The 22068-nt window shown below is 37.2% G+C and overlaps 1 protein-coding gene across 2 annotated transcripts in view; it reads right to left on the reverse strand.

Annotated features, from left to right (window-relative positions):
* Positions 1 to 1549: 1549 nt before the first annotated feature.
* Positions 1550 to 22068, reverse strand: part of PRRG4 (proline rich and Gla domain 4) — a 32739-nt gene continuing 12220 nt past the window's right edge. For both annotated transcript variants that reach the window (XM_037838963.1, XM_037838962.1), the window contains exon 6: positions 1550 to 4704. In XM_037838963.1, coding sequence (XP_037694891.1) covers positions 4467 to 4704 — 238 coding nt within the window. In that variant the 3' untranslated portion in view covers positions 1550 to 4466. The remainder of the gene's footprint in view (positions 4705 to 22068) is intronic.

Below are 22068 nucleotides of genomic sequence, written 5' to 3' on the forward strand. Positions count from 1 at the left end.
GTCTTAGAAAATTGCTCCACCCTGTGATGCCTCAGGTGACTGTGCTTTTCTGCCCAGCAGGTGATGCCTGTTAGCCTATAATTCTTGACTGGTGTGAGGAGGTATGGCCGTGTTCCCCCAGGCTCTGGGGTCTGGTTCTGAATGGAAAGGGCCCCACCCCTTTCCTCCTAGAGAAGACAGACCCCTCAGGTGGAGGTCATTAGCATTTCAATGGTCTCACTCTCTGCTTGTGCTGTCTCCACCCTTCCCAGATTCACAGCCCTGGAAACTGAAAATGACTGGGGCTTTCTCCACTGAGCCGAAAAAGAAACAGATAGTCCCCTTCAGACCCAGTCCAAGGCGACCCTCCGGCTCTCCCAGGTCAGTTGTCACCCAAAGCCTCTGTCTGTTTTTTGGGGATGCGTACCTGTAGTGAGCAGTTCACACTCACTACTTAAAACCCCAGTTGGAGCTCAGCTGAGCTATATTCGCTTGCTGGGAGAGAGCTTCTCTCTGGCACCAGGAGGCTTTGCAGCTCAGGCTATGGGGGAGGGGGTCTCACGACTTGGATCCACAGGTTTTACTTACAGATTTTATGCTGTGTTCTCAGGCATTCCTCCCAATTCAGGTTGGTGTATGATGAGTGGATGGTCTCGTTTGTCCCCCCGCAGTTATTCTGGATTATTTACTAGTTGTTTCTGTTTTTTTTGTAGTTGTTCCAGGGGGACTACTTAGCTTCCACTCCTCTCTATGCCGCCATCTTGCCCGAGGAATCTTATATATTCTTAATATTACTTAATGTGTTTCTCTTAAGCTGGAAGTACTAAATTATTCTTATAATTTGGTATAATGTTAATATATTTTTTTCTGATGTTTCAATTATGTATTAGATACAGGTCAGAAATAAATTCAGTTTATTTTATACGGAGTAATAAATATAAGTTTGCCTGAACCAAGACAGCAAATACATTAGATAAGAAAATGGCACTTTTACAACTGTAACTACATTGTGTAAATAGAATGCTAGCCGCTCTGGGTGAAAGATATATACAGTAACACCATGCCATAAACATTGTTTTGAAAACATGCAGTGTGTTGTTCAGATTTAATTCATAAATGGCATGTATCAGTATATGCCATTAAATGAGGAAGCAGAATGCATAAAAGAAGCAAAAAGCAATAAATATTTACTTAGTATAAAATGCCCTTAAAATAGTTTATTTACATATATAAAAAGTTTACATAACAGAAAACACACTGAAGTCAAAACACAATTAAGACTTTAGTAAAAGTATGCTTCAAAAAATGGATTGCCTTTTCTAGATAATGAAAATACTGACATCTCTGTTCTGGATCACCGTAAACTGTTGAGACTGTTAAAGACATATTTTAAACAACAAAAAGATGTTGGAGGAAACATAATATACAGAAGATTGAAGACATCAATATATGTCATACATGTTCTGAAATGACCACACTGGCAGAGCTACAGAAGAATCTAAATTAAAACAAACCACAGAAATGCTAGACATTTCTCTAATAGGACAAATGCCATCTACAACATTTCAAATCAAAGCAACAACTAATAAAATTTTAATTCACATCCAATGAAAACAAAACAACATGAATAATATGAAATCAAGCTTTTAAGTATTAACAAATCTTGGGGCATTAAAAAATTCTCTTGTACATACAGGAAAAGTATGCAAAAATTATCTGAGAAATGGAAAAAATGGATTAGAAGTTCAGAGGCAAACAGGAAACTGAAGACATGGGCACTGTTGTTCTATAGTTTTTAATTGTTGTGAGAGGTTTCACCCCTCTTCATGTATTCACTGTGAGGGCGCTTTATTAACAGATGCCAAACTTTGACAGAGTCATGGAGTCTGTGCTCTCTTTAATTTTTTCCTTTTGAAAAGAGAATATTCTATGCAGAATTATCTATCTTACTGAAAGTATAATATTATAAATGTGTATTTGTCTTCTTTTTCAATCATATCCCCTTTTCATACCCATATTACATTCATTTTCTGATTTTAATAGAGGTGAAAACTGATCTAATTGTATATAAAACCTTGAATTGAAATCAATTTAATGGTTAATACTAATCAATTGCTTAGGGGAAGGAGCATAAACAACAGATCAAACAAAATAAAACTCCATCACTAAAAGTACAAGAGGAACAGAAAAAAATGAATGAAAAACAGATATATATCAATTATTTTATATTGCGGTATTTTCTGTTCAATCAATATAAACATTTGTCAATTATGATTAAATCACATTTTCCCTTTAAAATTTAAAGTATCATGAACTCGACACAGGATCTCTACAAATACCAGTGATTTTGCAATCTTCATGATGAATTCTAGACTGATTCAAGTTAGAGTAACAAGTTTACACTGAATGACGGCAGATGACAAATCTAGGCTGCTGTTGGAAGCGGTGTGTCACAGGTTCTGAAACTGGCTTTTCAATTAGGCTCACAAATGAGTCAATGGGAGTAGAGGCGTTCAGGCAGTTTTTCAAATTATGATTCAGTAAAAGATATATCTATATCTTATATTTCTATTACATCCATATCCTATATTTCTATCAGTCTTAAAATATGTTGTACTCATATATATGTAAATATATACATGTATGTGTATGTGACAAATGCTTGTAAATTTATTTCACAGTCTTAGACTTAAGTAACAAGATCCACAGATTTCATAATCTGAGACAGTGCAACTCTATAGTCACAAAATGGGACTAAACAAGTGCTCATTCATTCTAAACACAGCTCTCACCAAGTTTAATTTGGGGCAAGTTATCCTTCTATGCTTTAGTCTGATTATTACAAGGTAAGTAAAGTAGAGTTTGCCTTTGACCTTTTAAGGAGGATTAAAATAAGTGCAAAGTGCAAAGTTACATGAGAAAAAGTGCTTATGAAAAGACTATGATAAATAACAATTTTTATAGGTAATGTGGGTGGCTCAGAAAAAAAACACACTTTTTCTAATTAAATCTAAATGTTGCTAGATGATTTACTGAACATGTAACTGAACAGATTCTGAGAATAAAAGGATAATGTTTTTGGCAGTCTATGATTAAGATCTTACTTTTATCTGCCTTAAGATCGTGCTGTCTTAAAAGAGGAACACACGCACTCATGCATGCATTGTAATATGATTTATACTTTCAAACATTTAGTTTGGAAGGAATAATCAGATGCACATGGGTTGCAGTCTCACTGCTTTAAAAATTACAAAAAAAAATAAAATTGTATAAATGATCTTTAATAACAGGAAAATGCAATGCCTGGCAAAAACATAAAGGACAGAATTTTCTATTCTATTTCTCAGGAGTATGTAACTTCTGGATCTCCTGCAAAGAAGGAACAAATTCATATATACACACACACCTACCGACATAACTTCATGCACATGCATACTACTCTAGAGGTTTATAGGTCATATTCCTCTGCATTCTTAAGGAGAGACTGATTAATAAACAAGATTGGAAGAATAGACAAAGTATGAGTTAAAACAATTATAATGTTTTTCTTTTGTGTTAGACATATTAACAGATGGAAGAGGTTGCTGGTAACTTTAATCAATATTATTTTAATAGCAGAAAAGTCACTTACTTTATCCAGGTTGTCAGACTATTATTTATAGAGCTCAACTAATTTTCAAGATAAATAATTACATGTAGTTATATATAGACAATTTAGCTATGAAGATGGGTGTATCTACTCATTAATAACATGGGCAACTTTATCAAGTCCTAGTCATTCCTAGATTCTGAGATGATAATTTATTTGCTTAGAACAGCAACCCGTGCAAGTCCTTGCCATTGCAACCTTATGCCCTCTGAAGAATTAACTCCATAGCAAGTAGTATTTTTTTTTTAAAAACCACTAACTGTACTTCCAATAATGAAATATGAGTGACAGCAAGAGTTAACTAAAACTATGAAAAGTATGGTGAATGATATACAATAATTTAAAATATAAAACAAAGTGATTATGTTAAGGCCACCAATTTGTACTGAAATGTCAAATTCTGTGAAGTATTCCCAATCAAAAAGGAATCCTAATAAATAGGTCCAATATCATGACTGGGATACTTTAACGATTAGAAATTCTTATATTTTTTCATATTTAATATAAGAAATCTACAACCTTTATCTGTACAAAAGGATAAAAATAGTTAACCAGTTCTAATTATGCCATCAATAACACAGATTCTTTTTAACAATTAAAACAAACATTACAAAAAAGTGCTTTCTCAACTGCAAAGAGATGGAATCAAAGGTTCCATCAAGACGATAATGATCAAATTCAGTTGCAAGAGGTAGACAGAATTCTGTGGTGTAATACATGTGCTTATTCTTCCTTTGCTCCCTGCAGTTTGTCATAAATGGCTGAATCTTTTTTGATTTGGAGAGAACAAACATTCAAAACACATGAATTTCCTATACAACCAAGATGGCAAGTGGGCTTAGTGAGATGGGAGTGACACAGACTTTTTAAATACCCTAAGCTCTTTTTCTGGGCCAGGATATGGTGGTGGTGGTGGTGAAACATCGTGTTTTCTGGTCAGTGCCACTGCCTGTTCATAAGAAGGTAATTCTGAGTCTTCCACATAAGATGGCAATGGGGATAAGACAGGCTCCTCAGGTATTCCGAAAACGATGGAGGGAGGGTGCTCTTCGTCCCTTACATAGACCGCTGAAGAACTAAACAGAGACAGCATTTAAGTGTGTGAAAGTCAGAATTTTTAGGTTAAAACAGCAATATTAGACAATCCAACAAATCCAATTTATTAATTTATTATTTACACACTACATTATATAATTATAGTATAATATAATAGTATTAATACAGGAACAGTTTTATTTTACCTCCAACCCTGAAAGAATATGGTTACACTGAAAGATCAAGAGTTTGACATCAGACAGGGGTTTGAAACTTTACCCTATCATTTCATAGCTATGTGACCAAAGGCACGTTATCCAACTCAAGTTCCAGTTTCTGCTCTCTATAATGGGAATAATAATAGCTGTTTCATGAGAGTTGTTTTGTGTGGATTGAATAAGATGTTATATAGAAAGCAGGAGCAACGTCCAGCATACTATAACAAGGACTCAAAGCATGTGCATTCCCTTTTCTCCCACTCCTGAATGAAAACTTTCTGAAAATATGGTGTGAAATCAAATCCAGGCTTTGTTGAAAGACAGCACAGCTCTGAGCTAGGGAAACAGACGCCACAGAGATCCTCACAACAGCTAATGCCAGTCTCGCTTCTCTGTTCCCTCCTGCGCCCCTGCTGCCCGGCTGAACTTGCATCACTCAACTCTCCTCCTTAAACATCTAACCTGCAGAGGACTTTCCACTGCAATAAGTTCTAACACCCGTGTCTGTTTTTCAAAGCCTCCCTTATTCTAGCCTCACCTCATTTATTTATTTATTTATTTATTTATTTATTGTAGCTCTCTAGTTTTGCCAAGAAGGACCCTGACACTCCTCTGTAGGAGCAAGGAATCCTCAGGCTTTTCTCTGTGTTGTTTCCTTTCTCAGAATATTGCCTTTTCCCCCTCTAATGGAAGCCCGACAATTTCTAGAAAAAACATGGCCTAATTCAAGTCCCACCATTTTCAGAAAACCCTGTCAGCAACCAGTGAAGGTTGAAATGAAACAAAGGTCTGGTGTTTCAAATCTGTTTTCCCTTCTCACTTGCGAATTACAAATTACAATTTAAACATTATTAAATTGATATGTTTAGACTATGACGTTGGCTATATCTAGGCATAAATTAACCTCCTATAGTGTGACTATATAAAATAATTAAAATTCATAGAAGTCCCCAATCTTTACCTAATATTCACAATATTTTTCCCATCAAGAAGCAGTTTAGCAGACCCAAAATACTGTAAACTTTTCCAAATTAAATCAGTCAATTTGCTCCTTTTCCCTTTGGTGTAATAATGAGATCTGAAGGTAATAAGGGGACCTGAAATTGGAGGGAAGGAGAGAAAAAAAAAATTGCGGAGAGAGAGAGAAAAGAAAAGCGAAAGATCTGTGTAAATCTAGGAAGTGAACAATCAGCCCATTAAGAGGTGACTGAGAGGATCACAAGTTTACTTAGACAGAAAGTTCTATTTGTTTGCTTATAGCGAGCAGGAGAGACATATGTTTTATTGAAGCAAATAATTTTTTCCATATTGATTTACAAAACTTAACATAGAAACAATATAATAATTGCACCAAAGTCATTTTAAATATCCACATAGCATTCTCTTACACATCATACATCTTGAAATGTACGAAATGACATAAACTGAAATGAGATAAACTGGCAACATAATGTGCCTATCTTCCTCCAAAAATATAAGAACTAAGAAATGAAAAGATCTTGTTTTCCATTTCTTGGCATGTTTTTACAGATGGAAACTTTCCTGACAATGATTTTATTTTTTAATCTTTTCTTTCTCAATTATTTCCTTACCCTTCCCCCACTTTTCAGACTTGCAAAATATAGAAAGAGAACAAATAACTCAGCTGGAAGAATTTCCTGTAACAATACATGAAAAGTACTCTAATAAGTATTTGAAAGTTAATCCCAATATAACAGAATGCCTAGTAAACTCAGTTTGAAATGGGGAATTGCTGCTCCATAAAACTCAAGAGTTGCTGTGGAGATCAAAGTGAGACAGTAGATATGAAAATGATCTCTTTCATGTTCAGCATTATAATGTATAATCAAATCTTACTTTTAAAATGAGAAATATCCCAGTTTTTTTAACTTTATAATAACTTGCATGGAAGATATGCATAATCATAGCATCACTTTGCTCCTGCTGTCTTTATTTATTTATTTTTAATCATTATTTTATTGAGATATATTTACATACCACGCAGTCATACAAAACAAATTGTACTTTCGATTGTTTACAGTACCATTACATAGTTGTACATTCATCACCTAAATCAATCCCTGACACCTTCATTAGCACACACACAAAAATAACAAGAATAATAATTAGAGTGAAAAAGAGCAATTGAAGTAAAAAAGAACACTGGGTACCTTTGTCTGTTTGTTTCCTTCCCCTACTTTTCTACACATCCATCCATAAACTAGACAAAGTGGAGTTTGGTCCTTATGGCTTTCCCAATCCCACTGTCACCCCTCACAAGCTACATTTTTATACAACTGTCTTCGAGATTCATGGGTTCTGGGTTGTAGTTTAATAGTTTCAGGTATCCACCACCAGCTACCCCAATTCTTTAGAACCTAAAAAAGGTTGTCTAAAGTGTGCGTAAGAGTGCCCACCAGAGTGACCTCTCGGCTCGTTTTGGAATCTCTCTGCCACTGAAGCTTATTTCATTTCCTTTCACATCCCCCTTTTGGTCAAGAAGATGTTCTCCATCCCACGATGCCGGGTCTACATTCCTCCCCGGGAGTCATATTCCACGTTGCCAGGGAGATTCACTTCCCTGGGTGTCTGATCCCACGTAGGGGGGAGGGCAGTGATTTCACCTTTCAAGTTGGCTTAGCCAGAGAGAGAGGGCCACATCTGAGCAACAAAGAGGCATTCAGGAGGAGACTCTTAGGCACAAATACAGGGAGGCCTAGCCTCTCCTTTGCAGCAACCGTCTTCCCAAGGGTAAAACTTATGGTAGAGGGCTCAACCCATCAAACCACCAGTCTCCTATGTCTGTGGTCATGTTAGCAACCATGGAGGTGGGGTAGGCGAATACCCCTGCATTCTCCACAGGCTCCTCAAGGGGGCACTACATCTTTTTTTTTTTTTTTCCTTGTTTGTCTTTTTTCTTTTCTTTTTTTTTTTTTAACTTTCCCTTCTTTTTTAAATCAACTGTATGAAAAAAAAAGTTAAAAAGAAAACAAACATACAATAAAAGAACATTTCAAAGAGACCATAACAAGGGAGTAAGAAAAAGACAACTAACCTAAGATAACTGCTTAACTTCCAACATGTTCCTACTTTACCCCAAGAAAGTTACATAATATAGCAACATTTCAGTGAACTTGTTCCTACTACATCCATCAGAAATTAACAGACCATAGTCATTTCTGGGCATCCCCAGAACTTTAAATAGCTTATCTGTTCTTCTTGGATTATTGTTCCCCCTTCCTTAATTGCCCTCTACTGCTAGTTCCCCTACATTCTACATTATAAACAATTTGTTTTACATTTTTCAAAGTTCACATTAGTGGTAGCATATAATATTTCTCTTTTTGTGCCTGGCTTATTTCGCTCAGCATTATGTCTTCAAGGTTCATCCATGTTGTCATATGTTTCACCAGATCGTTCCTTCTTACTGCCGCGTAGTATTCCATCGTGTGTATATACCACATTTTATTTATCCACTCATCTGTTGAAGGACATTTGGGTTGTTTCCATCTCTTGGCAATTGTGAATAATGCTGCTATGAATATTGGCGTGCAGATATCTGTTCGTGTCACTGCTTTCCGATCTTCCGGGTATATACCGAGAAGTGCAATCGCTGGATCGAATGGTAGCTCTATATCTAGTTTTCTAAGGAACAGCCAGACTGACTTCCAGAGTGGCTGAACCATTATACAGTCCCACCAACAATGAATAAGAGTTCCAATTTCTCCACATCCCCTCCAGCATTTGTAGTTTCCTGTTTGTTTAATGGCACCCATTCTAACAGGTGTTAGATGGTATCTCATTGTGGTCTTAATTTGCATCTCTCTAATAGCTAGTGAAGCTGAACATTTTTTCATGTGTTTCTTGGCCATTTGTATTTCCTCTTCAGAGAACTGTCTTTTCATATCTTTTGCCCATTTTATAATTGGGCTGTCTGTACTATTGTCATTGAGTTGTAGGATTTCTTTGTATATGCAAGATATCAGTCTTTTGTCAGATACATGGTTTCCAAAAATTTTTTCCCATTGAGTTGGCTGCCTCTTTACCTTTTTGAGAAATTCCTTTGAGGTGCAGAAACTTCTAAGCTTGAGGAGTTCCCATTTATCTATTCTCTCTTTTGTTGCTTGTGCTTTGGGTGTAAAGTCTAGGAAGTGGCCGCCTAATACAAGGTCTTGAAGATGTTTTCCTACATTATCTTCTAGGAGTTTAATGGTACTTTCTTTTATATTGAGATCTTTGGTCCACTTTGAGTTAATTTTTGTGTAGGGGGTGAGGTAGGGGTCCTCTTTCATTCTTTTGGATATGGATATCCAACTCTCCCAGCCCCATTTGTTGAAAAGACCATTATGGCTCAGTTCGGTGACTTTGGGGGCCTTATCAAAGATCAGTCGGCCATAGATCTGAGGGTCTATCTCTGAGTTCTCAATTCGATTCCATTGATCTATATGTCTATCTTTGTGCCAATACCATGCTGTTTTGGCAACTGTGGCTTTATAATAAGCTTCAAAGTCAGGGAGTGTAAGTCCTCCCACTTCGTTTTTCTTTTTTAGAGTGTCTTTAGCAATTCGAGGCATCTTCCCTTTCCAAATAAATTTGATAACTAGCTTTTCCAAGTCTGCAAAGTAGGTTGTTGGAATTTTGATTGGGATTGCATTGAATCTGTAGATGAGTTCGGGTAGAATTGACATCTTAATGACGTTTTGCCTTCCTATCCATGAACATGGAATATTTTTCCATCTTTTAAGGTCCCCTTCTATTTCTTTTAGTAGTTATGTAGTTTTCTTTGTATAGGTCTTTTACATCTTTGGTTAAGTTTATTCCTAGGTACTTGATTTTTTTAGTTGCTATTGAAAATGGTATCTTTTTCTTGAGTGTCTCTTCAGTTTGTTCATTTCTAGCATATAGAAACATTACTGACTTATGTGCATTAATCTTGTATCCCGCTACTTTGCTAAATTTGTTTATTAGCTCTAGTAGGTGTATCGTTGATTTCTCAGGGTTTTCTAGATATAAGATCATATCATCTGCAAACAATGACAGTTTTACTTCTTCTTTTCCAATTTGGATGCCTTTTATTTCTTTGTCTTGCCGGATTGCCCTGGCTAGCACTTCCACCACAATGTTGAATAACAGTGGTGACAGCGGGCATCCTTGTCTTGTTCCTGATCTTAGAGGGAAGGCTTTCAGTCTCTCACCATTGAGTACTATGCTGGCTGTGGGTTTTTCATATATGCTCTTTATCATGTTGAGGATGTTTCCTTCAATTCCTACCTTTTGAAGTGTTTTTATCAAAAAGGGATGTTGGATTTTGTCAAATGCTTTTTCAGCATCTATTGAGATGATCAATTGATTTTTCCCTTTCGAGTTTTTGATGTGTTGTAATACATTGATTGTTTTTCTTATGTTGAACCATCCTTGCATGCCTGGAATGAACCCCACTTGGTCATGGTGTATGATTTTTTTAATGTGTCTTTGGATTCGATTTGCAAGTATTTTGTTGAGGATTTTTGCATCTATATTCATTAGGGAGATTGGCCGGTAGTTTTCCTTTTTTGTAGCATCTTTGCCTGGTTTTGGTATTAGATTGATGTTAGCTTCATAAAATGAGTTAGGTAGTGTTCCATTTTTTTCAATGTTTTGAAAGAGTTTGAGTAAGATTGGTGTCAGTTCTTTCTGGAAAGTTTGGTAGAATTCCCCTGTGAAGCCATCTGGCCCTGGGCATTTATTTGTGGGAAGATTTTTGATGACTGATTGGATCTCTTTGCTTGTGATGGGTTGGTTGAGGTCTTCTATTTCTTCTCTGGTCAGTCTAGGTTGTTCATATGTTTCCAGGAAATTGTCCATTTCTTCTACATTATCCAGTTTGTTGCCATACAGTTGTTCATAATATCCTCTTATAATTTTTTTAATTTCTTCAGGATCTGCAGTTATGTCACCTTTTTCATTCATTATTTTGTTTATATGGGTCTTCTCTCTTTTTGATTTTGTCAGTCTAGCTAGGGGCTTGTCAATCTTGTTGATCTTCTCAAAGAACCAACTTTTGGTGATATTTATCCTCTCTTGTTTTTTGTTCTCTATGTCATTTATTTCTGCTTTAATCCTTGTTATTTCTTTTCTTGTACTTGGTTTAGGATTGGTTTGCTGTTCATTTTCTAGCTTCTTCAGTTGATCCATTAGTTCTTTGATTTTGGCTCTTTCTTCCTTTTTAATATATGCGTTTAGTGCTATAAATTTCCCCCTTAGCACTGCTTTTGCTGCATCCCATAGGTTTTGGTATGTTGTGTTCTCATTTTCATTCGTCTCTATATATTTAGCAATTTCTCTTGCTATTTCTTCTTTAACCCACTGATTGTTTAGGAGTGTGTTGTTTAACTTCCAGGTATTTGTGAATTTTCTAAGTCTCTGATGGTTATTGACTTCTAATTGTATTCCATTGTGGTCAGAGAATGTGCTTTGAATAATTTCAATCTTTTTAAATTTATTGAGGCTTGTTTTATGTCCCAGCATATGATCTATTCTGGAGAAAGTTCCGTGAGCACTAGAAAAGTATGTGTATCCTGGTGATTTCGGATGTAATGTCCTGTAGATGTCTGTTAAATCTAATTCATTTATCAGATTGTTTAGGTTTTCAATTTCCTTATTGGTCTTCTGTCTGGTTGATCTATCTATAGGAGAGAGTGATGTGTTGAAGTCTCCCACAATTATTGTGGAAACATCAATTGCTTCCTTTAGTTTTGCCAGTGTTTCTCTCATGTATTTTGTGGCACCTTGATTGGGTGCATAGACATTTACGATTGTTATTTCTTCTTGCTGAATTGCCCCTTTTATTAGTATGTAGTGGCCTTCTTTGTCTCTCAAAACATCCCTGCATTTGAAGTCTATTTTATGTGAGATTAATATTGCTACACCTGCTTTCTTTTGGCTGTAGCTTGCATGAAATATTTTTTTCCATCCTTTCACTTTCAGTTTCTTTGTGTCCCTGTGTCTAAGATGAGTCTCTTGTATGCAACATATTGATGGTTCATTTTTTTTGATCCATTCTGCGAATCTATATCTTTTAATTGGGGAGTTTAATCCATTTACATTCAACGTTAAAACCGTGAAGGCATTTCTTGAATCGGCCATCTTATCCTTTGGATTATGTTTGCCATATTTTTCCCTCTCTCTATTAATATCCTTTATTGTACCCATACCGAATCTCTTTAGTACTGAACCTTTCTCCAAGTCTCTCTGTCCTGTCTTTGTTTTCTCTGTCTGTAGGGCTCCCTTGAGTATCTCCAGTAGGGCAGGTCTCTTGTTAGCAAATTCTCTCAGCATTTCTTTGTCTGTGAAAAATTTAAGCTCTCCCTCAAATTTGAAGGAGAGCTTTGCTGGATAAAGTATTCTTGGCTGGAAATTCCTCTCACTCAGAATTTTAAATATATCGTGCCACTGCCTTCTCGCCTCCCTGGTGGCTGCTGAGTAGTCACTACTTAGTCTTATGCTGTTTCCTTTGTATGTGGTGAATTGCTTTTTTCTTGCTGCTTTCAGAACTTGCTCCTTCTCTTCTATGTTTGACAGTGTGATCAGTATATGTCTCGGAGTGGGTTTTTTTGGATTTATTCTATTTGGAGTTCGCTGAGCATTTATGATTTGTGTATTTATGTTGTTTAGAAGATTTGGGAAGTTTTCCCCAACAATTTCTTTGAATACTCTTCCTAGACCTTTACCCTTTTCTTCCCGTTCTGGGACACCAATGAGTCTTATATTCGGACGTTTCATATTATCTATCATATCCCTGAGGTCCATTTCGAGTTTTTCAATTTTTTTCCCCATTCTTTCTTTTATGCTTTCATTTTCCATTCTGTCATCTTCCAGGTCACTGATTCGTTGTTCAACTTCCTCTAGTCTTGTACTATGAGTGTCCAGAATCTTTTTAATTTGGTCAACAGTTTCTTTAATTTCCATAAGATCATCCATTTTTTTATTTAGTCTTGCAATGTCTTCTTTATGCTCTTCTAGGGTCTTCTTGATTTCCTTCATATCCCGTACTATGGTCTCATTGTTCATCTTTAGTTCTTTGAGTAGCTGCTCTAGGTGCTGTGTCTCTTCTGGTCTTTTGATTTGGGTGCTTGGGCTTGGGTTATCCATATCGTCTGGTTTTTTCATATGCTTTATAATTTTCTGTTGTTTTTGGCCTCGTGGCATTTGCTGAACTTGATAGGGTTCTTTTAGGGTTTGTAGACCAGTTGAAGTCCTTATCTCTAATTTATCAGATCTACAGCTTCGTGGAGTACACTTTCTCTAATTAACCAGCAGGTGGCGTCCACGAGCCACCTGTTCTCCACAGGCCAGATCTCCCCTGCTTAGCCTTTTTGGTGAGTGGGGGAGTGAGTCTCGTGGGGCCCAATTGGTGTACCAAGCTTGCGTGTGTAGTTGGTGTTGCCCGCCCTGTATGTGGGGCGTGTTTCTGGGCAGTCGGGGAGGGGTGGTGGCCCTAACAATCAAATCTCCCTGATGATCCTAGAGTTTTAAAGCTGCTGCAATAGTCTAATCCTTCAGTTCAGTCCTGCCACAGTTTGTCTCTGCCACTGACCCACAAGTCTTTGGTATTGGCGTATGGCTCCTGAGACTTGCAAGTGGGCCCCTCTTCCAGGCCGTGCACCCTGGGTCCTCTGTTGAGGGATGACTGTGCTATGTCACAGGTGAGTGCCGTCCCCCCAGGGCAGTTCTGGGCTGCTGGGCTGTGTAGGGAGGCTCCCAGTCTGCTCAAATGATGGCTGAATGGGGCTTTGTTAATTCACACTGCTCCACCTTCCTAGCTCTGGGACATTCAGCTGAGGTCGCAGGGAAGGCTAATGTCCACGCCCAGTTTTGTGGTGTGTGCCTGTTATTTGAAGCACTTCCGTCACACTGGGTTGTCTGGGGCAGTTCTGGGCTATGGGGCTGGCGATGGGCAGGAGTGTTTCCTGTCCACCAGGATGGTGGCTGTGAGCGGACACCCCCCTTTTCTTGGGAAGTTGTGTTGTTTAGTGAATTTTCTCAGCCACTGGATTATTGCCTTTTGTCTCAGAGCTCTCTTAGTTCTGCTCTTGACTTGACGTGCCCAAATTGCAATTCTTTGAAGCTTTCTGTATTGAGCTTCTTAGAGTAATTGTTTTAGAAAAAGCAAAAAGGATTTAAAAAAAAAAAAAACAACAAAAAAAAACGGCCCTCCTCAGAGATCTAATGGGTTATTGAAATGCTAATAGACAAAGCAACCAGGGCCATTAAGGAAAGGTGCACAGGGCAGAGAGATCAGCTTTGCTTCGGGATTTGCATATGCACCTCAAGGCCTGAGCTCCGCCCTTCCCCTTTCTGTGTTCACCAGAACTCCAAAAATCCTCTGCTTTTATTCTGGAGTTTTTCGGGTTGTTTTTTTTCTATGCCTGTCTCCTCTCTGCTGGGCTGGCTGCTTTCAGAGTCTCTGTTGTCTGGTCTCAGTCTATCTATGGTTGGAGTTTGAATCAGTAGAATGAGTTTTCGATAAGAGCAGCCACTGCAGATCTCCCTTCTCCTTCCCGGAGCTGACAGCCCCTCCTCCCCCGGGACTGAGCCTGGCAGGGAGGGGCGCGGGTCCCCTGGCCGCAAAAACTTACAGATTTCGCTGATCTCAGCGGTTCCACGTTTTCATGAGTGTTGTATGAAGTATGCCCAAAGACAGATTGCTCTGTGGTGTCCAGTCCACGCAGTTCCTGGCTTTTTACCTACTTTCCTGGAGGAGTAACTAAAACTTACAGCTCACCAGTCTGCCATCTTGCCCCGCCTCCTCCTGCTGTCTTTAAATTCTGCTGATTACCTCATGCAGGGAAGATGGTAAGGAATGCTTCAGAGAAAAAGACATATGATAGGAAAATAGTAGTGGCACAGAAAAGGAGAAAAATGAAGAAAAACAGGGGAGAAGAGAAGAAAATGTCTGGCATGAGGACACTAAATAATGACTGTGGTATCACAGACTTTGAATGAAATTATTAAACATGAGGGCATATCTGAAGTTTTTTGGAATAACATGAATCAGGTGGAAAAGATAAATTTTGCCTATTTCATCATTGAATCTGTGAAGTTCCAGGACTCCCGCATCTTGTAGAGGGAGCCATAATGAATAAAACCTTAGTCAAAAGTTCTAGAGAAATCTAGACCTTGCTCATTTCCTGTCTGATAAACAAGAGAAATTAGAGTTCTGTCAGCTTAAAGGATAGTGGCTTAAGAAAAATTAAGTAAGTTCTTATTTTCTGTCGATTCTCAAATTCTTACTGGATTTATAGCAGTTTCTGACAAGCTCCTTAGTCCACATCCATAGGTCATATAATGCCTCAGTGAGCTTTTCAGCTTGGCACTAGAATTAGGATTTATGTTGCCCCCGTCCTCTGCTCTCTTCCTGGCTCCTCCTCTTCTTTCTTTACCTTTGTTACTGACATCTTTTAAGGCTCCCTCCTTTGCCTTCTGTCCTTTCACCACACTCAGAGAACTTGCCAACTCTTGTGGCTTCCCCTTTTATCCTCCAATAGATGAATCTCAATTCCACATCTGTAGTCCTAAACACTTACCTTTTCTTGAGCTATCCCTAAAATACAGGCAACTTTATTTTGTCAAAATCCTGAATTAGTTTTCTTCATCCCAGTTTCCATATATGCATATCACATATCTGTAGTTTCAACAGAGAAGCTAAGCTTCAATTCATGTTCTTTCAACATCCCCTAATTCTTTCTAATCAGGTATCAAGTCCTGCAGATACTTATTCCTCAAAAACAAGTCTAATACCCCAAAGAATTGAAAATAGGTGTTCAAACAAAGATTTGCACAGGAGTGTTAGTATAAGCTCTATTCATAACAGCTAAAAGGTGGAAACAACCCAAATGTTCATCAAATGATGAATGGATAAACAAAATATGGTATATTCTTACAATGGAATATTATTCACCTATAAAAAGGAATACTGCAGTCAATCTAGATGGCAGCATAAGATGCTAGGGTACCTATTCCCCAAGAATCTTTGAACAACTAACAAAAACTGGCAAAGCCATCTTCTTCAGAACTCCAGAAAACAGTTAGAGAGTTGCAGCAACTGGAAAAAGGCTGCATCACAAAAATGCAGCTTTAAAAATGGTAGAAGGTCATGGTGTCCTTATTGGCCCCTCCATCAACCTCTCCCTAGCATGGTGTGGAGCCAGCCTGAGCTCCCATTGTGGTTCCCTGGCCCTTTTTCCAGAGGGAGCAGCATAAACCCTATGCACATGCTGGGGTGCCTATATGTCCATGCCAGTCTACAGCCTTAAAGACTGATCCAGGAAACTCATCTAGAGCTTGTCCTCCCAGAACCTGCCTGCAAGCAGCTTGAAGACAGCTAAAGCAGGGTAAGAAATAATTAAGTCAAAGTGGCCTGGGGCAAAGAATTGCCTGCTTTAAGTCATATGATAGAGCCCCAGAGAAAGGGTAAAGGTTACTTCATAGGGAGGAGAAGGAGCATTCAAAATTTTGAAGCTGGAGGATTTCCTAAGGCCATAAGCAAATATAAGTCCAGGACAACAAGCAGGCTCAGAAAAGACAGAGAGGACCCTGCACTTCATATTCCCCTTAAGATATCTTCTTGATAGGAGGGCTAAACTCTGAAGAAGAGTACCAGCCATTGCAGAACAAATTTCCAAAGACTGAGAAAGGTGCTTTTTATGTTCATTTGTTTGTTTTTGTTAGCTGCTGGCATGCAAGGAAATCTATGCCATATCACTATAGATACAAACTTAAGGAACAAACAGCTTAGGGACTAAATCCCAGAATTAATACTTTAAAATATTAAAATGTACAGTGTCCAACAAAAGAGTACAAATCAAACAAAGAAATGGGAAATGATGGCCCATCCAAAGGAACAAGATAAAAATATGGAAGTGATCAATGAAAAAGACAAGACTTGAACATACTGGACAAAGACTTTAAAAAATCCTCAGAATGCTGACAGAAATAAAGGAAAACACAGAGAAAGAACTAAAGGATATGAGGAAAACAATGAATGAACAGTATGAGAATCTTAATAAAGAGAGAAATTTCAAAAAGGAACCAAACAGAAACATTGGAGTTGAAGACTACAATAACTGAAATGAAAAATTCCCTAGAGGGTTTCACAGCAGATTCAAGTTAGCAGAAGAAAGAATCAGTGAACTCAGAGATCAGACAATTGAAATTATTCAGGCTTAGGAGCAAAAGAAAAGTAATTAAAATAATGTGAACTGTGCCCAAGAGACCTGTGGGAGACCATCAAGCATGCCAATATACACATTGTGGGAGTTCTAGAAGGAGAAAAAAGAAAAGGGTAGAAGGAATATTCAAACAAATAATGGCAGAAAACTTCCCAAATTTAATGAAAGACATGAATATGTACATTCAAACCCCAAACATGATAAAATGGAAGAAAACCATGCCCAGACACATAGTAGTTAAGGACAAGGGGAGTTCTGAAAGCTCTAAGAGAAAAGCAACATGTTAGGTAAGAGAATCCCAATAAGATTATGTCTATTTCTCATCATAAACCAAGCAGGCAAGAAGGCAGTGGGATGAAATATTTAAAGTGATAGAAAAAAACAAACAAACAAACACAATTGCTAACCAAGAATTTTGTAACCATGAGACTGTCTTCCAAAATAGGGGAGAGATTATGACATTCCCAGAAAAACAAAATCTGAAGGAGCTTGTCACCACTAGACCTGCCCTACAAGCAGAGCTAAAAAGAGTTCTTCAGAATGAAAGGAAAGGACACCAGATAAAGGGTGGAAGTGGCATAAAGAAATAAAGACCTCTGGGAAAGATAATATGGGTAATCACAAATGCCAGTACTATTGTATTTTATTTTTTAGTATGTAACATCACTTTTACAGGGTGGTTCAATACAAGAAAATCAATTAATGTAATATACCACATTGTCAGAACAAAGAGAAAAAATACATGATCATCTCAACTGATATAGAAAATCTGATAAAATTCAGCACCCCTCCCTGATAAAAACATTCAGAAAACTAGGAATAAAAAGAATGATCCTTGAGATGAGAAAGGGCGTAAATGAAAAACCTACTACTAACATCATACTCAATGGTGAAAGACTAAAAGCTTTCCTCTAAATTCAGAAACAAGGCAAGGATGTCCAGTGTCACCACAGTTAGTCAACATTGTACTGGAAGTTCTAACATGAGCAATTAGGCAAGAAAAATAAATAAAAGGCATCCAAATTGGAAAGGAAGAAGTAAAACTTTCTCTATTTGTATGATGACATGAGCCTATATACAGAAAATCCCTCAAAATCCACAACAAAGCTATTAGAGCTAATAAACAAATTCAGCAAAGTGAAAGGGTACAAGACCAACACACAAAGAATCAGTGGTGTTCATACACCAGCAATGAACAATTTGAAAAGGAAATCAAGAAAATATTCCATTTACAATAGCAGCTAAAAGAATCAGTATCTAGGAATAAATTTAACCAAAGATGTTATGGTAGTTTGGAGCTGTTACATACTCCAGGTCATAATCCATAATCCATTCTTTTAATTCATTTTTGTGAGTGCAGACCTATTGTGGGTAGGGCCTTTTGGTTAGGTTGTTTCAATTGAGAGGTAACCCAGCCCATTTAAGGTGAGTCTTAATCCTTTACTGGAGTCCTTTGTGAGAGGATAAAAGACAGGAAAGCTCCTGTAGGAGAGAGAGTGCCATTGAAACCAGAACCCAGGAGAGAAGCACCAGCAGTTGTTGCCATGAGCTTTCCCTTGTGACAGAGGAACCCCAGATGCCAGCAGCCTTTCCTCAGAGAAGGTATCTTCCTCTTGATGCCTTAATTTGGACATTTTCATGGGCTTAGAACTGTAAATTTATAACCTAATAAATCCCCATTGTTAAAAGTCAGTTTATTTCTGGCATATGCATTTTGCCAGCTTTAGCAAACCAAAACAGATGTAAATGACTTATAAACAGAAAACTATGAAGCACTGCTGAAAGAAATTAAAGAAGACCTAAATAAACAGAAGGACATTCTATGTTCTTGGATTGGAAGACTAAATATTGTTAAGATGTTAATTCTACCCAAAGCAAGTTATAGATTCAATGTAATCCCAATCAAAATTCCAACACCCTCTTGGCAGAAATGGAAAAGCCATCATCAAATTTATATGGAAGGGCAAGGAGCCCCAAATAGTCAAAACCATGTTGAAAAGAACACTTCCTGATTTTAATTTTTTTTTTTAAACAAAGCTACAGGAATCAAAATAGCATGGTACTGGCACAAGGACAGACATATCAACCAATGGAGTCAAATTGAGAGTTCTGAAATAAACCCTTACATCTATGGCCAGTTGATTTCTGACAAGGGTGCCAAGTCCACACAAGTGGGGAAGAATAGTCTGTTCTACAAATAGAGTTGGACAACTGGATATCCATATTCAAAAGAATGAAGGTGGACCCCTACCTCAACACCATATAGAAAAAGTAACTCAAAATGGATCAAAGCCCTAAATATAAGAACCCAAACCACAAAACTCCTAGAAGAAAACACAGGGAAGCATCTTCAAGACCTTGTGTTAAGCAATGGCTTCTTGGACTTTATACCCAAATCAGAAGCAAAAAAAGAAAAAAAAAATAGTTAAACGGTACTTCTTCAAAATTAAACATGGTTGAGCTTCAAAGGACTTCATAATGAAAGTAAAAGAACCTACAGAATGGCAGAAAATATTTGGAAACTATGCATCTGATAATGGCTTAATATCCAGAACATATAAAGAAATCCTTCCAATCAACAACAAAAAGACAACCTAATTAAAAATGGGCAAAATATGTGAACAGATAGCTCTCCAAAAATGATATACAAATGGAAAATAAACACATGAAAAGATGGTGAACATCATTAGCCATAAGGGAAATGCAAATCAAACCCACAATGAGGTATCATTTTTCACACTATTAAAAAATTGAAAAATAACAAGTGTTGGAGGTGATATGGGGAAATAGGAACATTCATTCTTTGTTGGTAGGAATGTAAAATGGAGCAGCTGCTGTGGAAAATAGTTTGGCATTTCCTCAGAAATTAAGTATAGAATTACCATATGACCCAGCAATCCCACTTCTAGGTATATACCCAAAAGAATTGAAAGCAAGAACTCGAACACGTATTTGCCCACCGATATTTGTAGTAACATTATTCACAATTGCCAAAAGATGGAAGCAACCCATCAACTGATGAATGGATAACAAAATACACACAATGGAATATTACTTGATGGTAAAAGGTAATAAATACTGATACTTGTGAAAACATTGATGAACGTGGAAGATGTCATTTTGAGTGAAATAAGCCAGATACAAAAAGACATATGATTTCATGGATATGAAATAATTAGAATAAGCAAATCCATAGAGTCCAAAACTAGAATACAGGTTACCAGGGGTCTGGTTAGGGGTTGGGAATAGGGAGTTAATGATTAATTGTTACAGAATGTCTTTTGAGATGATGGGAAAGTTTTGGTAACGGATGGTAGTGACGGTAGCATGACATTGTGAATGTAGCTAACAGCAATAAATTATGCATTTGAATGTGGTTAAAAGGGGAAATTTAGGTTGTAAATGTTATTAGAATAACATTTTTAAAAAAATCCACAGGACTCTACAATACAATGAACCCAAATGTAAACTGTGAATTGTAGTTGATCATAAAATTAAAATAATATTCTTTCACCAATCGTAACAAAGGAACCACATTAATGTAAAGTGTCAATGATTAGTGAGTATATGGGAGTTCTGTATTTTCTGCAAGATTTTTCTGTAAACTTAAAACTTCTCTAACAAAAAATCTGTCAACAAATGAACACTATTCAGCATATATTAATACCTGTTGCAATATGGATGAACCTTGAAAACATTATGCTGAGAAGCCAGACACAAAAGGCCACATATTGTGTGATTCTATTTATATGAAATTCCAAGAAAAGGCAAATCCATAAAGCCAGAAAACAGATTTATGGTTGCAAGGATCTGTGAGGAGTGGGAAATAGGAGTGACTGCTTAATGGGTAGGGCTTCCTGTTTGGGATGATGAAAATGTTGATGGAACTAGACAGGGGTGAAGGGAGCATAATATTGTGAATGTGCTCAATGCCACTGAATTGTACAAATTAAAAATGGTAAATTTTATGTTGTATGTATTTTACCACAATAAATAAGATGGAAAAAAAAAAAAAGACACACAAGAAAACAAGTCCAGACTTATGACCTCAGGTTTGAATTACGAAACTTGTTTCTGGTTTTCTTCTGTACTCTATTTTCTCCCTGCTGTAGGACAAGTAAACTAGAGTATAATCAATCCCCTTGGGTGCAGACTTTGTGTCTGTTTTACTCATTGCTGTGGTCCTAGAACCTAGCACACCTAGCACATTATCTTGTTCTCAAAAACCTTTCTCAAGGACTGTTTTTCTTTTTAATCCTCTGCTTTGAGTTCCCTTGTCTAGCAACTCAAATTTAGAACCCTTGTGACCAGAATTTCAATTATCCATCAATTTCCCAACTCATTGACTATTCCTCATCAGAGCTCTTAAATCCTTGGTCAAAACTATTTTGCTCATCATTTCCTACATGGGCCTTGATAGTACCCACTTTTGCTCCTTTGGTTCCTCCAAAACTCATGTCCTCAAAAGAGGTTAAGGGTATTCCACGCGAATTATTTCCATGCTTGAAATTCCCAGGCTTTACAAGGAGAGTGTTCTATATTTCACATGTTATATAGTCACTCAATTAAAGGGTAATCACACCATGTTTTCTCCTTCATATGCCATAATGTACTTTTTACAGTGTGCAAAATACAGAAGGTACTTCAAAGAGGTGGTGCAGAGTATATGGTTAACAACAACAGGCTTATGAGGGAGATTTCATAAGCCAAATAAAATGTTTGTAGACATACCAAATTTGTAGAGAACTAACTGGCACTATAATACCGTCTCATTTTAAATTCTATATGAATAGTGGAATATCTGCAGCCAGTTACTAGTCCGCACCTATTTGTAAAGAAACACAAACACTGGACTGGAAGACAAAAATTCTTATTCTAGCTTTGCAAGTTAATAACAATAATAGCTATTATTTATTGAATATTTCCAATATATCAAGAACTATTTTAAACACATTATATGTCATATATCATTTACTCT

The sequence above is a fragment of the Choloepus didactylus genome, chromosome 6 (assembly GCF_015220235.1).
Source record: "Choloepus didactylus isolate mChoDid1 chromosome 6, mChoDid1.pri, whole genome shotgun sequence".
Classification (NCBI taxonomy): Eukaryota; Metazoa; Chordata; class Mammalia; order Pilosa; family Megalonychidae; genus Choloepus; species Choloepus didactylus.